Source organism: Prenolepis imparis, unplaced genomic scaffold (genome assembly GCF_030444845.1).
Source record: "Prenolepis imparis isolate NDT839.2.m4 unplaced genomic scaffold, iyPreImpa1.0 SCAF_7, whole genome shotgun sequence".
NCBI classification, from domain to species: domain Eukaryota; kingdom Metazoa; phylum Arthropoda; class Insecta; order Hymenoptera; family Formicidae; genus Prenolepis; species Prenolepis imparis.
Window position 1 is genome coordinate 8,587,959 of NW_028141165.1, and position 16,965 is coordinate 8,604,923.

Sequence of the window (16,965 nt, forward strand, 5' to 3'; positions counted from 1 at the left end):
GCATGAAATACAGAAGTATCACTTTAATTCGTTCAAAATACGATGCAGTATCTCAATACTTTTAAACAGTTTGTTCGTGAAAAAACCCCTTTGAAATAGTAGATTAATCTATTTTTATTTAGCTTTATTTAGCTTTAGCTGTAATTAAATTATAATTAGTTTGGAGAAGCATATATATAATTATTATTACGTCTGAAGAGAAGAGAGCGGCGTCTTCATCAAATTTTCATATGAATCGCGCATTAAATTGCCGGATCGATGAGTCGCGCGATGAATAGTTAAATTCAAGTTTCTCATTCAATACAACGAAGCCTATTTTAATCAGCCAAACACAAATTCGTTACGCAAGCGAGAGGTTTTGCAGATCAATAACAACTTCGTTTTACGGTCCGGTGCTTTAAATTGATATCAATCAAAAGAGATGATTATGCAAAATATATAAATAATTTATCGAGCGGATTAAGTGCTTGACAAAGAAGTGCGTAACATTCCTTGTTAAGAACATTTCTTGCAACTTTGCTACTCTATTTTATACTATATTCTATCTGCTATCCTATTATACAAATAATATAATCAATAAATCGATAATCCGTCTATCAATAGTTTTTTTTATAATATCAAATATTTTTTATAATATCAAATATCTATCGAATAGATATCTATTGAAAAATATTTTGAGAATAGATTCTTCGACTCAAATCTGGATTCTCTTTAGCGAAAATATTGAAATCGTGCGTCGCAACTTTTCGATGCAAGCAGCATGAGAGTAAGCAAGATACAATTTTTTTCTAAATTTTAATTTTTCTAATTTTAATTTTTTTTCAAATAAAAAAAATTTTTTTTTCTAAATATGAATTTTGAAAGAAATTTTTTTTTAAAGAAAGAAAGGAAGAAAATATTTCGATAAACCATCGATTATCAAAAAATTGTCAAAAAATTCGTCAGAGTCCAAAAATATCCTGTACAATCTCGGAATAAAAGGGGCGAGGGGGATGACATACTCTTTGTAGAGACCGCGAATATGAATATTACGTATTCCGGATAGGAGAACGCACGAAGCGAGCAATATAGAAAACGGACGATGGCCTCGGGCAGAGACTGATGACGACGACGAAGAGGGGACGAGGGAAAGCCCGTTTGCTTCCAAGAGCGACGAGAACGAGAGGTTGCACTCTCGACAGCCACGGCGGCTGCAACGTGACCGCGGTACCACGTGACCCGCGCGGATCTAGCGGTCACGTTGCACTCGGCGTGGCTCGGTCTCCTCGGTATACCTCTGCACGCTGCCCCCTCGTCCATCAGCATCCCACGACTAGTTCGCATATGCGATCGACTGTCAGTGCAGTGCAGTGCGGTTTCCTTTGTCGCTCTCATTTTTTATCGTAGTTTAGTGAAATAAATAATTATATAAAAAAAAAAAGAAGCAAGACGGATGTGGAATCGCGCGCGACACCAGAATAACGAGTGAGCGAGTGAGTGTTAATTAATGCGATGCTTCGGGAGATAGCGATCTGCGTCGCGCACTTCGTGTGTTATCACGTATTGCTAGCATGAAACTCTCTTATCAGTGCGAAATGTTAATGTTCAATCGTGGTTTGTCATTTTTTTAATTAGGAGAATTAGTGCATTGACTCGAGTGACAGGAGGAAAATGCATTTGGCGCAACGTCGAGATTGATAACGACGACGCGAAGAATCGGCGAATAAATCATCATTGATATAATTTAATGTAAATTCAATCGAGACTTTGGATATTGATTGTGTGAGAAGCGTCGTCGAATCGAAAAATTGTTTGTAAAATCTCGCAAAACTTAACGCGGTGAATTTTTAACTCGGATTTAATCTGGAATCGCAACGATGAGCTGATGTCGCGAGTGTGAATCTCTCATTGTCAATTTAATTTCTCGATCGATTTAATTTATTTCGAACGGATATCCTTAATTCGGACACTGATTGCGAGAGACTCTTTGCGCGATAATCACACTAGAAAGAAACCGCAATGATGCGCGCTTCGCAACGAATTCTGTTGGACTTTGCCGGCTGAGAAAGAAAGCGACTTCTTCGTCACGATTCCGCTCCGCGGATTATTGCAGCGGATTGCAGCACCAGCTGGTCTCTTTCTAATCTGGGCTTTCACCAACTGGTGCGCTTTCACCAACTTCAGTCAAAGTAAGAGAGAAAGTAGTGCACGCGATGCGATACAACTCGCATTAGGACGACCAAAAACTTTGTATAAAGATCTCCCTTTCCCGCGTAATATAATTTAAAGGTCTTCCTAAACATATACATATATACACATACATATATATAGGTATACATATATGTAATATATGTACATATATAATTTAAATCTAGTCCTGATTGAAAAGTGATGCAAATTTTATTTTATACAAACAATTTCTTGATTATTTTTATTATATATACACACACACACACACACATAGATATATATATATACATATATGTATGTATGTATACATAAGAAGATCATTAAATTATATTATGCATGAAAAGGAGGTGAAATGGTGCAAATTTTGATTTTCGAGTAAATTGTTAATTATTAAAATTCAAGAATTTTTAAGTCTGTGAAAAATTAATACCCAAAATCTAACAAAATTCTGTAAAGTTTTGTTCTCTGAAATTTCTGACAAGATTAATCTCATGCATCGCTATATATTTGCAAATATATTTTAAATTCCAATTCAAAGATATAATCAAATAAATCAGTAAATCCGCAAGGCGTTAACAGAATGCTTGGTGAATAATGTTTACAAAATGTGCATAATTCATTATTAATGTATATATAAGTCGTTCGCGAAATTAATATCCTCGTCGCTGAATATCACGCGGAAACGTCATTAAGAATTTACCGGAGAGAGAAATTCTCGATTACTAATTTCGGAATGATCAATTTAATCGATGTTACTGAGAACTTTGTTTTTATCGATTCTTCCCGCTCCTTTCCTTCCTACCCCTATATTTATCGCGTACGACGAATTGATTTGAAATCAGAAACAGATGTTCGGCCCCGTCTCTTCCTAAGGGTTGACTTACGATTTGCCGATATCCAACGAGTGGATACTTTTGAGACGAAATGAAAGTTTCCAACTTTGCCCAATTTCGACCCTTATCAATTAACGCTTACAGAGGATTTGCCGTGAAATTCGTCGTGATGTCGGCGTCTTGTCACAGGGAAACGAAATACGAAACGTTTATTTAGTCACTGTCATATCGTTGCGGCTAAACACGCTGATCCATCAAAGTACGATACGATAGTTTAGCTCCGGAAACGACATAGTGTCGCGTCGAATTTCCTCTCTCTTTCACATGATCGTTCCCGATAATTCGACGAACGTCGTTAACGATGTTCTTGCGAACGTGCGAACCCAACGTGGAATATATCTCCGAATAGATAAGCGAATTTACGAGAGGAAGCGAATACTCGTGGAATACGCAAAACGCACGCGTTTTATATATTCTAACGTGAAAATCAGATTTTCACGTTAGAATATATAAAATAAAATTGCGAATATAATCGCCATCGACACGGAAAATGAATGGGCAATCGGGATCGGTGAAAGAGAAAAAAAAAAGAAAAAAAAATAACAACAACGAGCGACGCATTCAAATAAATAGAGGGAGAAGGGAAGGGGGTTGAATAAATTGTAAAATTTCGCGTTGATTTGCAAAAAAATTATTTATTACGCGACAGAGCGCGAGCGACGCCACAGGTGGTTGATAAAATTTACGTAATAAATATAGTAGCAGAGAATCCTGACTGTGTACCCTTTTTTTTTTTTTTTTTTTTGTAACGCAGTGGAAATCTCCAAGGAGATACCCTAAGCCCTCGGGGAAGGGACATAGGGTTATGTGGGTTTTAGGGGCGTTAGTAGCCCCCGACCCACTAAAACCACTGCGGTGGCCATCTCGGGCGTTGGTTGGGAGCCCTCCAGGAACTTGCGATTGCATTACTTCTGGAGGTGCATTACTTCTGGAGGTGACTGTGTATCCTGACCGTTTTATTAAATCCTTAGCGCTTATTTCGGATAAATTACTTCTTTTGTTTTCGCCGAGAAGTATTCAGGAAGTGACTAATAATAAACCATGTGAATCGCATTCGATCCATAGTTTTACGCACAGATGCTTCGCATATACACGACGTTAATCACCGCTGTTATAATTAGACATCATCGACGATGACGATCTTATGCAATACTGACGCAAAAATAACTCGTTATCGTTACTCAAACAGTTACGAGTCCGTGTTACTAAATTTCCATTACTTTATTTAATGTTAAAAAAATCAAGTTTAAAAATCTCATTTATATTTTTTAACATTTTAAACATTTTATATTAAAATATAGCAAAAGAGCGCAGATATAATTTTAATAATGATATCGTTATTGATATAAACTGCAATAATTTTGCCAATATTAATTAATTTTGAATAAAAAATCTAAAGAAAGTAGCAAAAACTTTTTTCAGATTTTTAAATGTATGTATATAAAACGTTTCTTTTATTATTAATTTTCTGTAGTAAATTCATATAAATATAGTGAAAATCACCTTTTTTAATCTTATGCAATTCTAAAATCTTAAAAACACGAATACGCTATTTTTCATAATCTCGAATTCTTGACTAATCATCGAATTATCTGTCTAACTAAATGTCTTGTACAAAGTACAGAGAAACGAGGTACGGATGAAAAATTCTTTTACATTTTCTTGAGCGTTTCAAGAATTTTGTCAAAAAATATTACGACTAAATTCTCGATTATAAAATTTTCCTACAGAAGAAATCAATAAGTTCTCTGGCAATTTTTGATAATGATTGATATAAAGTATAATATTTTTATCAATATTAATTAATTTTGAATAAAAAAAGATCTTAACGTGCGTTTTTTTTTTCCTTATTTATATGGATTCTTCGCGCTCCTTCATATCTCTTGCTATATTCACGATCGTTGAATCGCGATGTTAGACGCATTAATTAACTTTTCCGGCTCTAAGAAGCTGCATTCTTATCGTCAAAGTGCGTTTTCGCGTTTTAGCCATCGAGAAATATCATAAAAGAACAGACTTTTATACGTCGATCTTTCTCGACTACGCGACTAATTAGCCCGAGTTTATTTTACTATAACGTAAATATAAATATTTAAAGCACGGTATGCTCCTTTTGCCAGAATCCTTGTCAATGTTTCTCTCGGGAGGTCGAAGCTAATTCCGCGACGCAATCGTGAAAACGAGTCTCCTACATTCTTCGTTCGTTTGTGCGTTCGGGATCAAAGTTTCCCTTCTGCGTGGCTTCTCGTCTCAAAAATGAATTTCCTCGGGAAATTCTACCGCGACCCCCCGCTGAATCCGGCGAATCGTGCCATCTGCAAATACGATCGATGATCGCGATGAACGATGATCGCGTTGGCGTATTGGTTTTATTGCTGGAAGTTTCTCCAGGGGAAGCTGTCGGAAGAGAACAAGAGGATAATTCCATCAAGGAACGATAAATTTCGATTATATTGCCCCCGTGGCGAAACGTGTAGCTACGATGCAATATCGAACTTTAAGGAGAGTTAAGAAAGACAAGTCGGAATGTCAAATGTATTATATATTGTATTTCATAATCGGCGTTAATATAAAAACGGGGTAAAAGTCGAACTGTTCGTGTTAAAATGTGTCGTGTTAATCCGTCCAATAATTCCTAATGCAATCCATAATTAAACTGTCAGTCATCATTGCATAACGATGCAGATCGATTTCTGAGCAAGTTTGTATTTCGGTCATCCAGTAGATACAGACGAAATAAGTCAGACGCGACATTTCGCTTTCAAACATGTATATATACAGTCGCTAAATTTTCTGGCAAGCTTACATTACGAGAAAATTCGAGTAAATTTAATTTAGTGTAATTCTGCCCTTTCGCAGAATTTATTAAAGACATCTCTCCCCCTCAAAAAATCTATTGATGCACATCGATACATGTACACCCCGAGTCCTTTTACGGTTTACATACATGTATATATGTGTGTAAAGGGGGAGAGGGGACAGTGTATCACAGGCGGAATGAATTCCGCAATAAATTACGGCAAAATGCGCGTTGATCTCCCCCGGCTCATGAATAACGCGCCAAAAGATAGCCCTCGTACGTCTGAGGGCTAATCTCTCGAGCGGTTTCGCTGCCGTTGCTGGAAAACGAGAGACACACACGGAACTCGCAACGGGATGCAGCGTAGTAGCGTAACCAACATTTAGGTCACCCTCTCCCACCAACCCCCTTGTCTGGAGGAACTTCAAAAGGATCGATCTTGATTATCCTGCTCCGCTGACGGCGTTTGCCTCGGAATAATAAATTGTTTTCTCTCTTTCTCTGTCTCTCTCTCTCTCTCTCTTTCTCTACACGTGCTAATATTAATAATAATTAATCATTAATAACGAAAGAAGAGAATATGTTGAAACATTCACTAAAGAGAATATGAATGACTTTTTTCAAAATTTAAGAGAGAGGGAGATGGACATTAAGTCAACGTTTCGTTCATCGAGAGAACATTTTTCCTTCTCGTCCTTCATCGACCTGTTGGTTACGTCACTGGCACAGTGGATATAAACGTGTCTGTGGGATAAAATTAATGCACCCGTGTCGCTCTATTTCTTCGGTTGCCAGGGAAATCAACCGTAACCACCGTGTGCCAGGAGGGGGCGGTCTGGAAATTTCGTTCGATCTCGCGAGCCAGAGATTTTTCTCGACCGGAAGCAACGACTGATTACATCTTGCGAAAGCATAATCTCCCATCTGTGTAATAATAAATCGATTTTTATCGAGAGAAAAAGAGGAGAGAGACTCTACGCAAATGTAATTGCAAGATGTAACATTTTATCCTCCCACACGAAAGCCAAACAGATCGGAAGAAATTTATTTTCGTGAAACTGCGCGTCTGATTTCCCAAATTTCTTCATCCCCCGTTGCTTTTTGCGCGCTCAACTCGGGAAAGAGCCAGATTTCTCGAAAGATCAAATTTTTGCATGTCTTAAGTAAACTTTCGTCTCGAGGTAACGCGCTCGCGTATACAATGGATATGTTAATTTCGCCAACAATAAAGTTCGCGACATTGCGTGAATCATCGCGCGATGACAAAACCACGTTTTGCTGCAATAGTTTCTCGCGAATAGAGTGCGAAAATAGAATAGATCAAGGATTTGTTGAGAAAATTGAGTTACATCAAAATTTCCTTCGATAATAAGTAATAAAGCTAAACTCCTAATCGATCGTGTCATTACTCGAAAGGACAACATCTCTTAATCCAAGAGGAGGAAAAAGCGAAATTACTGTTAATAAGAGAAAAATGTGGCAAAAAATTCTAGATAATAACATTGGAAATAATAATTCTTGAATTCCGATCGTTTTAGCTACACGTCGACTATAGTCAATAAAAATATATATCTCTGATACAGATCGAGGGGATGAAACTCTTTTCAAAGTGCTAATAATAATCGTTCTCGTCCCCGAGACGTCGAAGACGTCAGACCGATCATAAGACGACGTCCTGCTCTTCAAGGTTGTCCTGCAGGAGGTAGATCTGGCAATATCTGAGAAAATTAAATTTCTTCGATACAGATCGAGAGAATGAAAACGATCTTTTCAAAGTGCTAATAATAATCGATCTCGTCCCCGCGGAGAAGGCGAGACGTCGAGTCAGACCAATCAAGGGCGTCGTCCTCTTATCCGATATCTGAAGAGAAAATTAAATTTTCCGCACGACGCGTAGTTCGGGATCGAGCAGGAAGCTTTCGGCCGCAAGATCGAGCAAGCCGACTCTTATTTTTCCGGCTTAGCTGCGAAAGGGAAGACGGACCCTTTAGCGCGGACGGGAAACGACTGAGGGTGCAGCAGTTGTAAGGTCTCCCACGGGGATTGATTCCCGCTGTACTCTTTTCTTTCGGCTTCGAAGAAAACCGTCGTGCCAGCACTCTTTTCGAGATGTCGACTGCACGAGGGAATTCAAGATTGCGCGTTTTTTCAACTGATCTACCGTAATCGAAAGGGAATCTTGTAGCGAGAGAAGAGTCGAACAAATTCGCTTTTTAAATTTACAAATCCCTAGGAAGACGCATCTTCCAAAATTTTTCTCTTATATGTATGTTAGATGCTAAATTAAGGCAGGAAGATTACATTAAACATGCAATGACAGATCAAATCTTAGGAGCATAACTAATTCTAATAGAAATTCATAGAACAAAAGCAGAATTTTTTAAAGAAATTTTGGGTATAATCAAGTATTATTGGGATTAAAAAAACAACTGCGTTGTGAAAGGAATTCGGTAACACAAATACATGAAAAAAAATTTGCTTGCCACTCCTAAAACACTCCTGTATAAATATCATCCCATCATTTTACCGCAGTAACCCACCGCGAACGGAAACAGTAATGCAATTACTTCCATTGCGTTGAGTAAACTAATTAAGAATGTCCGCTTCTCGAAGGGTGCGCTGAGAAAAGATGACGGGAAGTAGGAACAACGAAATGGGCCAGGGGGTGACATCGGGTGTCCAGGGCGACGGCAGGAAACACACGGTTCATTGGTTCCGTAAGGGACTCCGGCTGCACGACAACCCTTCGTTGAAAGAGGGTCTCGCGGGGGCATCCACTTTCCGGTGCGTCTTCGTCCTGGACCCTTGGTTCGCCGGAAGCACCAATGTCGGCATCAATAAATGGAGGTAAACGACCACCGAAACACACACACAGTAGATACAAATCTTTCTACTTATTGTTAGATTCGTTTTACATTTGGTTTATTTTTCAGTTTTGTTGCAAACGAATGGCAAAAAGAATTTAGATATTTGAATATTAAATAAGATGTTAAATATTAGGAATATTAAATTATTAATATTAATATTATTATAAACTATTAATAAATAATTATTAATAATATTAATATTAATATTATTAAAATATGTTTGCAAATTAAATTTAAGATATTAAATATTATTGAGATATTTAATGTTAAGACATTTAATATTAATATTAAATTATTAATATTTATATTAATATAAGGGTAATAATGTTAATATTAATGTTAATATATTAATAACTTAAAATACCCTTATTATTAATATTAATAATATTAATATTAATAATATCCAACTTGTTTGAATTTAAATGGATATAATGTTGCAACGATCGAGAATGTGATGACGATTTAATTCGTCGATAATGGCGACAGCCGAGATTGTGTTCAACACAAACGGCGCAGTAGATCTTCATTGCATCGCACAATCTCGTTGCATTACTGCGACGAACGTTCGAGCGCTACTCTCATCGTCCATCATTTGTCATGTTGATTAAGCGTTATGTAACCGTTTCCTAAGCGATCGCAGCGGTTAAATGCTGTCGATAATCCCACTGAATCACGGTTGACGAAGAGGACATTAGCAATAGCATTGGCAGCCAAAAATAAATCAACAACGGCGAGACACGTCATATTTACGTTATGCTTACGTGACATCTCGATTACTATGAAGGTGTAAAATCTAATTGTCTTATTCTTATCATTCAATATCATTCTTCTTCTTCAGCGACAGTTCTTCGACGTTCTCTCTTTATGAAGTTAATAAAAAAAAAAATAATATATGTTGATGTCAAAAAAATTTATGTTACGGTAATAAATTATATAACGTTGCCTTCGTTTATATAAAATTGAGCACGTAATTTGATCATCAATTTTTTGCGTGATATTCCGATGCAGGTTTCTGCTGCAGTGCCTGGAGGATTTGGATTGTTCCCTGAAGAAGCTGAATTCCCGTCTATTCGTGATTCGAGGTCAACCGGCCGACGCCCTCCCTAAACTCTTCAAGGAATGGGGAACGACGAACCTGACCTTCGAAGAAGATTCGGAACCATTCGGTCGCGTGCGAGACTATAACATTTCGGCACTCTGCAAGGAGCTTGGTATCTCGGTGGTCCAGAAGGTCTCGCACACTCTTTACAAACTGGACGAGTGAGTCCGAGAAAACCATATCCGATCAATTTAGCGATGAATTAACAAAATTACTTATCGATGAATTATTTAATTAATATTGATATCAATTAGATAATTCAAATTATTTAATTAGATGTAGAACGTCTTCGGTGCAAAATTAGGCTGTAATTAAAATCTAATTTTAGAGAATTGCAAGGATTATATCCTGCAACTATTGGTATTGTTCAACAAGACCTTGTTTATATGAGCAAAGAGAAGAAACGTCAAAGGCATTTTCTGAAATCTAAATGTTAGTTAATTATATCTTTGTACTAACAATAAGATCTTTTTAGCACAGATATGTCCACTATAGAATTACAAATGTTTTGCCGTCATTCTCGAGTTATTTCGCGATTGCACCTTCCCTCTCCGCGTTTCAGGATTATAGAAAGAAACAATGGGAAACCGCCGCTGACCTATCATCAATTTCAAAACGTCGTCGCCGGCATGGAACCACCAGAACCGCCAGTACCAACGGTGACCGCCGCCTGCATCGGAAGTGCCTACACCCCTCTCAAGGACGACCACGATGACCATTACGGTGTGCCCACCCTCGAGGAACTCGGTGAGAAAAGATCTATATATGTCCGGACGCGCAAGAGTCTTAATTCTAGAGTCCATTAATTTTGTTCGATAAATTGTATCGTAAATCTCGTTGAAATAATAATTCATCATTAATTGCAGATCACAAAGAGAGTCTTAAAATGTCATAATTTTTCTTTTTTAACATCTTCAACCCTCGAAAGATCGCGCAGGGTATAGGCTATCCTAGATAGTTTAATTTATTGCGATTTTTTATTTTGAAAAAAAATTATTTTTTTAATTGAAAATTTTTTGCTTCATACTTATTTTTTTCAGATTTTAAAAATTAAAGATATGTCTAAAGATTCATAAAATCGAAGAAAAAGGTGAAAATTTATAAATATTCTAGAATGCCTATATTTAAAAAAAATGTCGGTTTTAAATTGATTCAGGTAAATATCATTATCTCGGGTAATCATTTAGCTCCAATTAAAATTAAATCCTCGCACGGAGGATGTTAAATCGCCCGAAGTCAAAATACTGTTGTTTCAACTGTAATTGGGCAATAATATGCGATATGCATTTTGAATAGAATATCCCGGACTAGACAGATTAACGCGAATTTATCGCACTTGTCATGGAAAATTCACTCGCGGCGGATTAGCTGCTGCAACATTAATGCACCCTGTTGTAAGGGTGGAATCGAAGCGTTATCTCGTGTAACGTGAATTCATTCCCTATTACAATATCCGTCGATTCCTGTATGTATTTTGCGACGCGAAGGGAGAATTCGATCGATTATTAATTATTTCAATTGATTGTTTTCATTATCAAATGTCACGAGCGTCTTCAAGTTTTCCCCCGTTGTGTGCATTATGCAACAGCTTATTACCGCGTTGACATTATAGATCCATATAGTCCCGATATTGTTCCTGTGTTGTTTTCCCTCACTTTCAAATGTCGCTCGTTATTCTGTCATTTCGCTTCCGTTCTTTCTCATTGTTATCAAATGTCAAAGCATATCCCGAAGACTTTCAGTTCTTTTCCTACGATTTTTCGTATGTTGAAGGGATGAAGAAGAAAAAAACAAGATGTCTTAGATATCCACGAGTTTAATCTTAGTGACAGACTATTTGCTCATTTTAAGACAACTTGCGATTAATAAAAATATCGTGGCACTATTTTCCCCTTGAGCGCTAAACGATCGATTTTTTTGCCTGGACAGCAATTAAATAACAGAATTTTATTTGTGTACTCTAAGTAATTAAGTTATTACACGCTCTTAAAGATATTTTGCGAAGATATTCCTTTGAATTTTAATTCTAGGAATTAATTTTTTAATTATTGAGGCAATTAATATTAAAATTAAAATTAATATATCCAAAAATAACTAATAATTAATAACGTTAATTAATATTAATAATTAAATTAATAGAAATTTTTTTAATATTAAAAAATAATTATATATTTAGACTATCAAAATTTTTAACTAAAATTTAATAGATGGGCAAAAAATCTGTTTATCATAAATATTTTTCATAAATATTGAAATTAATAGTTAATTATTATATTTAATTGTGCACATATGCATGTGTACAATCCTCACGCCCAAACACATGTATGTGAATAAGAGAAGTCACCACGCTCGGTCACGAGCTAAAGGACTAAAGGAGGATTATATTTAATTACAGATATTAAACGTTCAGCTTTTGCTTACACATTTTTATTATGCACAGTAAGATCGTACTCCTAATTGGATCTTCCATCTTTTTATCTTTGTAGCCCCTAATTGTTCCTTCCTTGTGGTTACAGGCTTTGATACGGAGAGTTTGCTAGCCCCTGTGTGGGTTGGCGGCGAGAGCGAAGCCCTGGCGCGGCTCGAGCGTCATCTCGAGAGGAAGGCGTGGGTGGCGAGCTTTGGCAGGCCGAAGATGACTCCGCAGTCCCTGCTGCCGAGTCAGACCGGGCTCTCGCCTTATTTGCGATTCGGGTGTCTCAGCACGCGACTCTTCTACTACCAGCTCACCGATCTGTACAAGAAGGTACGAGACGATCGCAATCCGACCGCTATAAGTCACCGCTCGCGATATGCGATATCGAGCGCAAAAATATGTATGTGTATCGCGGAAGTTTTCCCCTTCGCTTCCTTTCTTCTCGTCCGGCTTGATTATTCTCGGTAATAATTAAACGAAACTTTGGAGAGACCCGCGTTAATTATACATCGTGGGATTTTTATCTTTAAAGTTCCGAAAGTTTCCTAGTTAGTGTTACAAGTTAGCGAGAACATAGTTCTATCGATTGCCGCCTGTTTCCTCTCTCGAAGAAACGAAGATATTGTTCTTATCCGAACGACGTTTGCATATTTCAAGCTTATTCGAAGCGAATGATCTCTTTGGATCCCCTGCCAACAATACCATTTCAGATAAAGAAGGCGATGCCACCGCTTTCGTTGCACGGACAGCTGCTCTGGCGCGAATTCTTTCACTGCGCCGCGACCAAGAACCCCAACTTCGATCGCATGCAGGGTAATCCGATTTGCGTGCAGATACCCTGGGACAAGAACGTGGAGGCTCTCGCAAAATGGGCGAACGTGAGTGAGAATTTCTGAGCACAATCACAGACCGAAAACTGTATCATCTGCACGCGAATTCAAGACTCCACCCTGTCGCGACTTTTTTCGGACAAAAAAATGTCATTTTATATATTGACGTCTTTGTAGACTTTTGTATTCGAGAAGAGAAAAATTGTCGATTTTTTCAAAGACTTTAAGATTGGTCAAATGTAAAATTTTTCTTTTTTTTTTCGCCGACTAGGGTCAGACTGGATTTCCATGGATCGATGCGATCATGACTCAACTGCGCGAGGAGGGATGGATACATCATTTGGCCAGACATGCGGTTGCTTGCTTCTTGACCAGAGGCGACCTTTGGATCTCATGGGAGGAAGGAATGAAGGTAAAATGTCACGGCGTGCCTGGCATTTCTATTGCCTCTTATCCGCTTGCTCTTGTTATTAGCATGAGCTGTTTAGGTAACATTTTTCGTAACATCGTTGCAAGGTCCTTTTTTTCGAAAGTACGTGAAGTGCATTCGTTAATATAATATAATTCTGAATTTAATGCAAAAAAATCGCTTAAATGCGATTGATATAAATAATTCATGTGCTTTACTTTATTCACCGAATCTTAGCGAATTTGACGAAATAGCTATTTAATATTATGACAGATTATTAACATTAAATAATTGTGAAATATTTAGGGGTTTGGCTGTTTAAATTAACTTTTCATTATTTCATTATTATTGGATCAATTTAAGGTGTTCGATGAGCTGCTCTTGGACGCCGACTGGTCTGTCAATGCAGGCATGTGGATGTGGCTGTCTTGTAGCTCGTTCTTCCAACAATTTTTCCACTGCTACTGTCCCGTGCGATTCGGCAGAAAAGCGGATCCGAATGGCGATTATATCAGGTGATGAATCGCGCGATTAAAATATTTTTCAATTTTGTTTTTTTAATAAGAAGCGCGACTGTCAAACAATTTCGAAAAAAATCTCGACGAGCGTTTATGTATTTCTCTTATGTTTCTCGATGAAATAACGTTTACACGAACAATCGCGCGTACAATGATATCGGAGTACGATGATTAACGCTCACGCGATGGCTGGACTAATGGAAATTTTAATCTTGATTGATCTTAATTTCTAATTCATCGGGCGTGAATCCGTATGTGAGAAAAGTAGAATTTAATCGCGAAATAGATGGAACGTTAAACGGCTTAGTTCCATTAAAGCTTAATCGTGGCAAATCGTTGGCGACGACAACGTCCGATTATCAGATTATTAACGCTTTTAATAGTAATGACATTTATTATCCAATATTTTACGAAGAGCGCAAACAAAATAAATTATTCGCAGTTTCTTCCGCCACGTTAATTTTTCTTCTGTTCAATTTTTCCGTGAATAATAATTTTGCACGTGTGTTACGCGTGAGAGAGAGAAGGATTATCATCTCCTTCGATAACTAATCGATTCTACTTGTACTGTTGCGTGATCAGACGCTATTTGCCGGTGCTCAAGAACTTTCCCACCCGATACATCCACGAACCCTGGAATGCACCGCTCAGTATACAACACACCGCCAAGTGCATCATCGGCAAGGAATACTCGCTGCCGATGGTGAATCACAGCAAGAACTCGCGCATCAACATCGAGCGGATGAAGCAAGTGTACCAGCAGCTGAACAAGTATCGCGGCAATGGTGAGAATCGATGATTTTCCCGATAAAGTCATAAAGGAAAGGTATCTCGTCGATCGAATTTTTTTTCTTTGTGAAAAGAGAATAATGATTGATTTTTGATGACGGTGTTTTAATCAATATTGTTTTTTTTTTTTTTTGTTAGGCGCTTCGTTCAAAGGAGAGAACATCGGTAAGTAAATTCTGATTTCGATGATTAAGTAATGATTAATCAGACTTGTAACATACTTCGGGTAGAAGTTGCATTAATGATACTGATGATTCAAGGCTTGCTGAATGCATTGTTGGCGCCACTGACGGATGCTGATAAGGAGAAGAGGAAGCAAGACTCGTCAAATCGGGAGAACAAGCAGAAAAGGGAGACTATTAATAATTCCGCGCAGCAGCAGCAACAACAACAGCAGCAATAGCCGATATAGTTACTTAGTGAATCCGTTAGCGTGTTTGTGTCTTAACGCGTTGATACTGTCTCTCCTTCTCTTGTGAATTTTACTAAAAGCGTCGGCACGTGAATTTTTCAATCGAGAGTTCTACGTTTGTATATCTTCGATTAACCCTTAATTAGTCCCGAGAATACGGGGCTTTTAATTACGTTTGACTTTAATTAGCGACTTTCTATTTTAATTTGTTCTCGTCTCTATAATTTAATATAAATTAAATAAATTCAATAAAAATGATATCTAATATTATGAATGAAAGCTATCGATTTTTGTAATTATATTTTTATATAATAGTTATATTTTTTTATTATAATTGCAGACGATAATTTTTAAGGGTTAATCGTAGGATCGATACCTCGTTACAAGCATATAGATATAAAAGGACATTGCAACTATTTTTTAAATATCTGTAAAAAGAAAGAAATAACGAACAGATTTAGCGAGCACGTTACGTAACGATCGTTCGTATATGTCGGCAGTTTATTGTGTGAATACCTTGTATTTCGCTTGTATGTAACAACTGTACAACAATATCCCTCTCGCGCAATATATTATTGATCAACAACCGTGCCATTTCAACTTTTTATGACTGATGGTTGTAGATAGCGAGTGCACATACGTTGTATAAAAGATACTTTCCATGTAAATGTCTCATCGAAATGTCACTTACCTTCCTCTTCGTGGATCTCGAAGGCGCCGTTTCCCTAAGTGCCGCGTATTCCCGATGCAATTCGATAACTGAATAACTCTTTCTCTCTCTTTCTTTCTTGTAAACGACGAAGACAGAAAAGTAGATCGTCACGTTAGTCACGAGTGCTGAAATAAACGTTGATCAATTTGACAAGACGAACATTTAATGGTTTTCTATCATATTTGAGATTTAATGGTACTTCATCAGCATCAGAGATCTCTGGTGCATAACGGAGATCCCTCTCTTTTTCTCTTGTTTTTGCTACAAAATCTTTTCATAGTACGTTTGTCGCCTATATTATACATATATATCTATATATATTATATATATAATATATATAATATATTATATATATTTTTATATATTATATATTATACATATATTATATATAATGTATATATCACTATATGGCTTAATGCTAGACTGAAGCTCGTCGTTCGACATTTGCCTAATTAAGATGCGCGTCTCACGCGATGTGCACACTTTCATTTACACAACAGGCGCGGCAACACTATTTCATTATTTTAATTCGCGGTTTCGTTTATATGTATATATGTAAAATGTAAAAAGAGAAAGAGAGAAAGAGAGAGAGAAAGGACAGAAAAAAAAAACAGAATTTGGTACTTGCACGCAATATGTTGCGTTGCAATTGCAATTACGCGCGTGTTTATGTGTATATACGCATGTATAAAATGCAAATATACGCAATACGCCACGCGCGCTGACAGAATTCACAGAGTCGGTTTTTTTTATTTTTTCATGTCAACAAATGATATATTTTTAGTGCCTATAGTACTTATAGTTTTACAGTACATTTCTCATTAGATTTAAACAATTACAAATGAACATTCTCAACACTCAAAAACGGAACTAATGTCTCTTTCTCTCATACACGCATTCTTTTATTTCTCTCTTGTTTTTTCACGCATTTATAACGCTCGAGCTTTCTCTTTTTTTCTCATTCACTCTCTTGCTTTTTCTTTTTCTCTCGCTCTCTCACTCTCACTCTTTCTCGCTTCCATTCGTGCAGATCTTTCTCTCGTTAACTTAT

General features: G+C 37.1%; 1 protein-coding gene across 4 annotated transcripts; it reads left to right on the top strand.

The window, feature by feature from the left end:
• The first annotated feature begins 1,188 nt into the window (after positions 1–1,188).
• On the top strand, positions 1,189–15,814 carry Phr6-4 ((6-4)-photolyase). 4 transcript variants are annotated; one of them, XM_083042082.1, is made up of 12 exons: positions 1,190–1,472; positions 1,615–2,168; positions 8,476–8,709; positions 9,738–9,989; positions 10,391–10,575; positions 12,345–12,574; positions 12,955–13,122; positions 13,346–13,486; positions 13,847–13,998; positions 14,584–14,786; positions 14,929–14,955; positions 15,051–15,812. In XM_083042082.1, the coding sequence occupies exons 3-12, from the start codon at positions 8,492–8,494 to the stop codon at positions 15,191–15,193; spliced, it is 1,719 nt and encodes a 572-aa protein (XP_082898208.1). In that variant the 5' UTR covers positions 1,190–1,472; positions 1,615–2,168; positions 8,476–8,491; the 3' UTR covers positions 15,194–15,812. The 4 variants fall into 4 exon arrangements, 3 of the variants coding, with proteins under 3 accessions (XP_082898209.1, XP_082898208.1, XP_082898207.1); XR_014425711.1 differs by having other exon boundaries at positions 1,189–2,168; positions 14,584–14,827; positions 15,051–15,145; XM_083042083.1 differs by lacking the exon at positions 1,615–2,168 and having other exon boundaries at positions 1,189–1,472; positions 15,051–15,814.
• Positions 15,815–16,965: the final 1,151 nt, after the last annotated feature.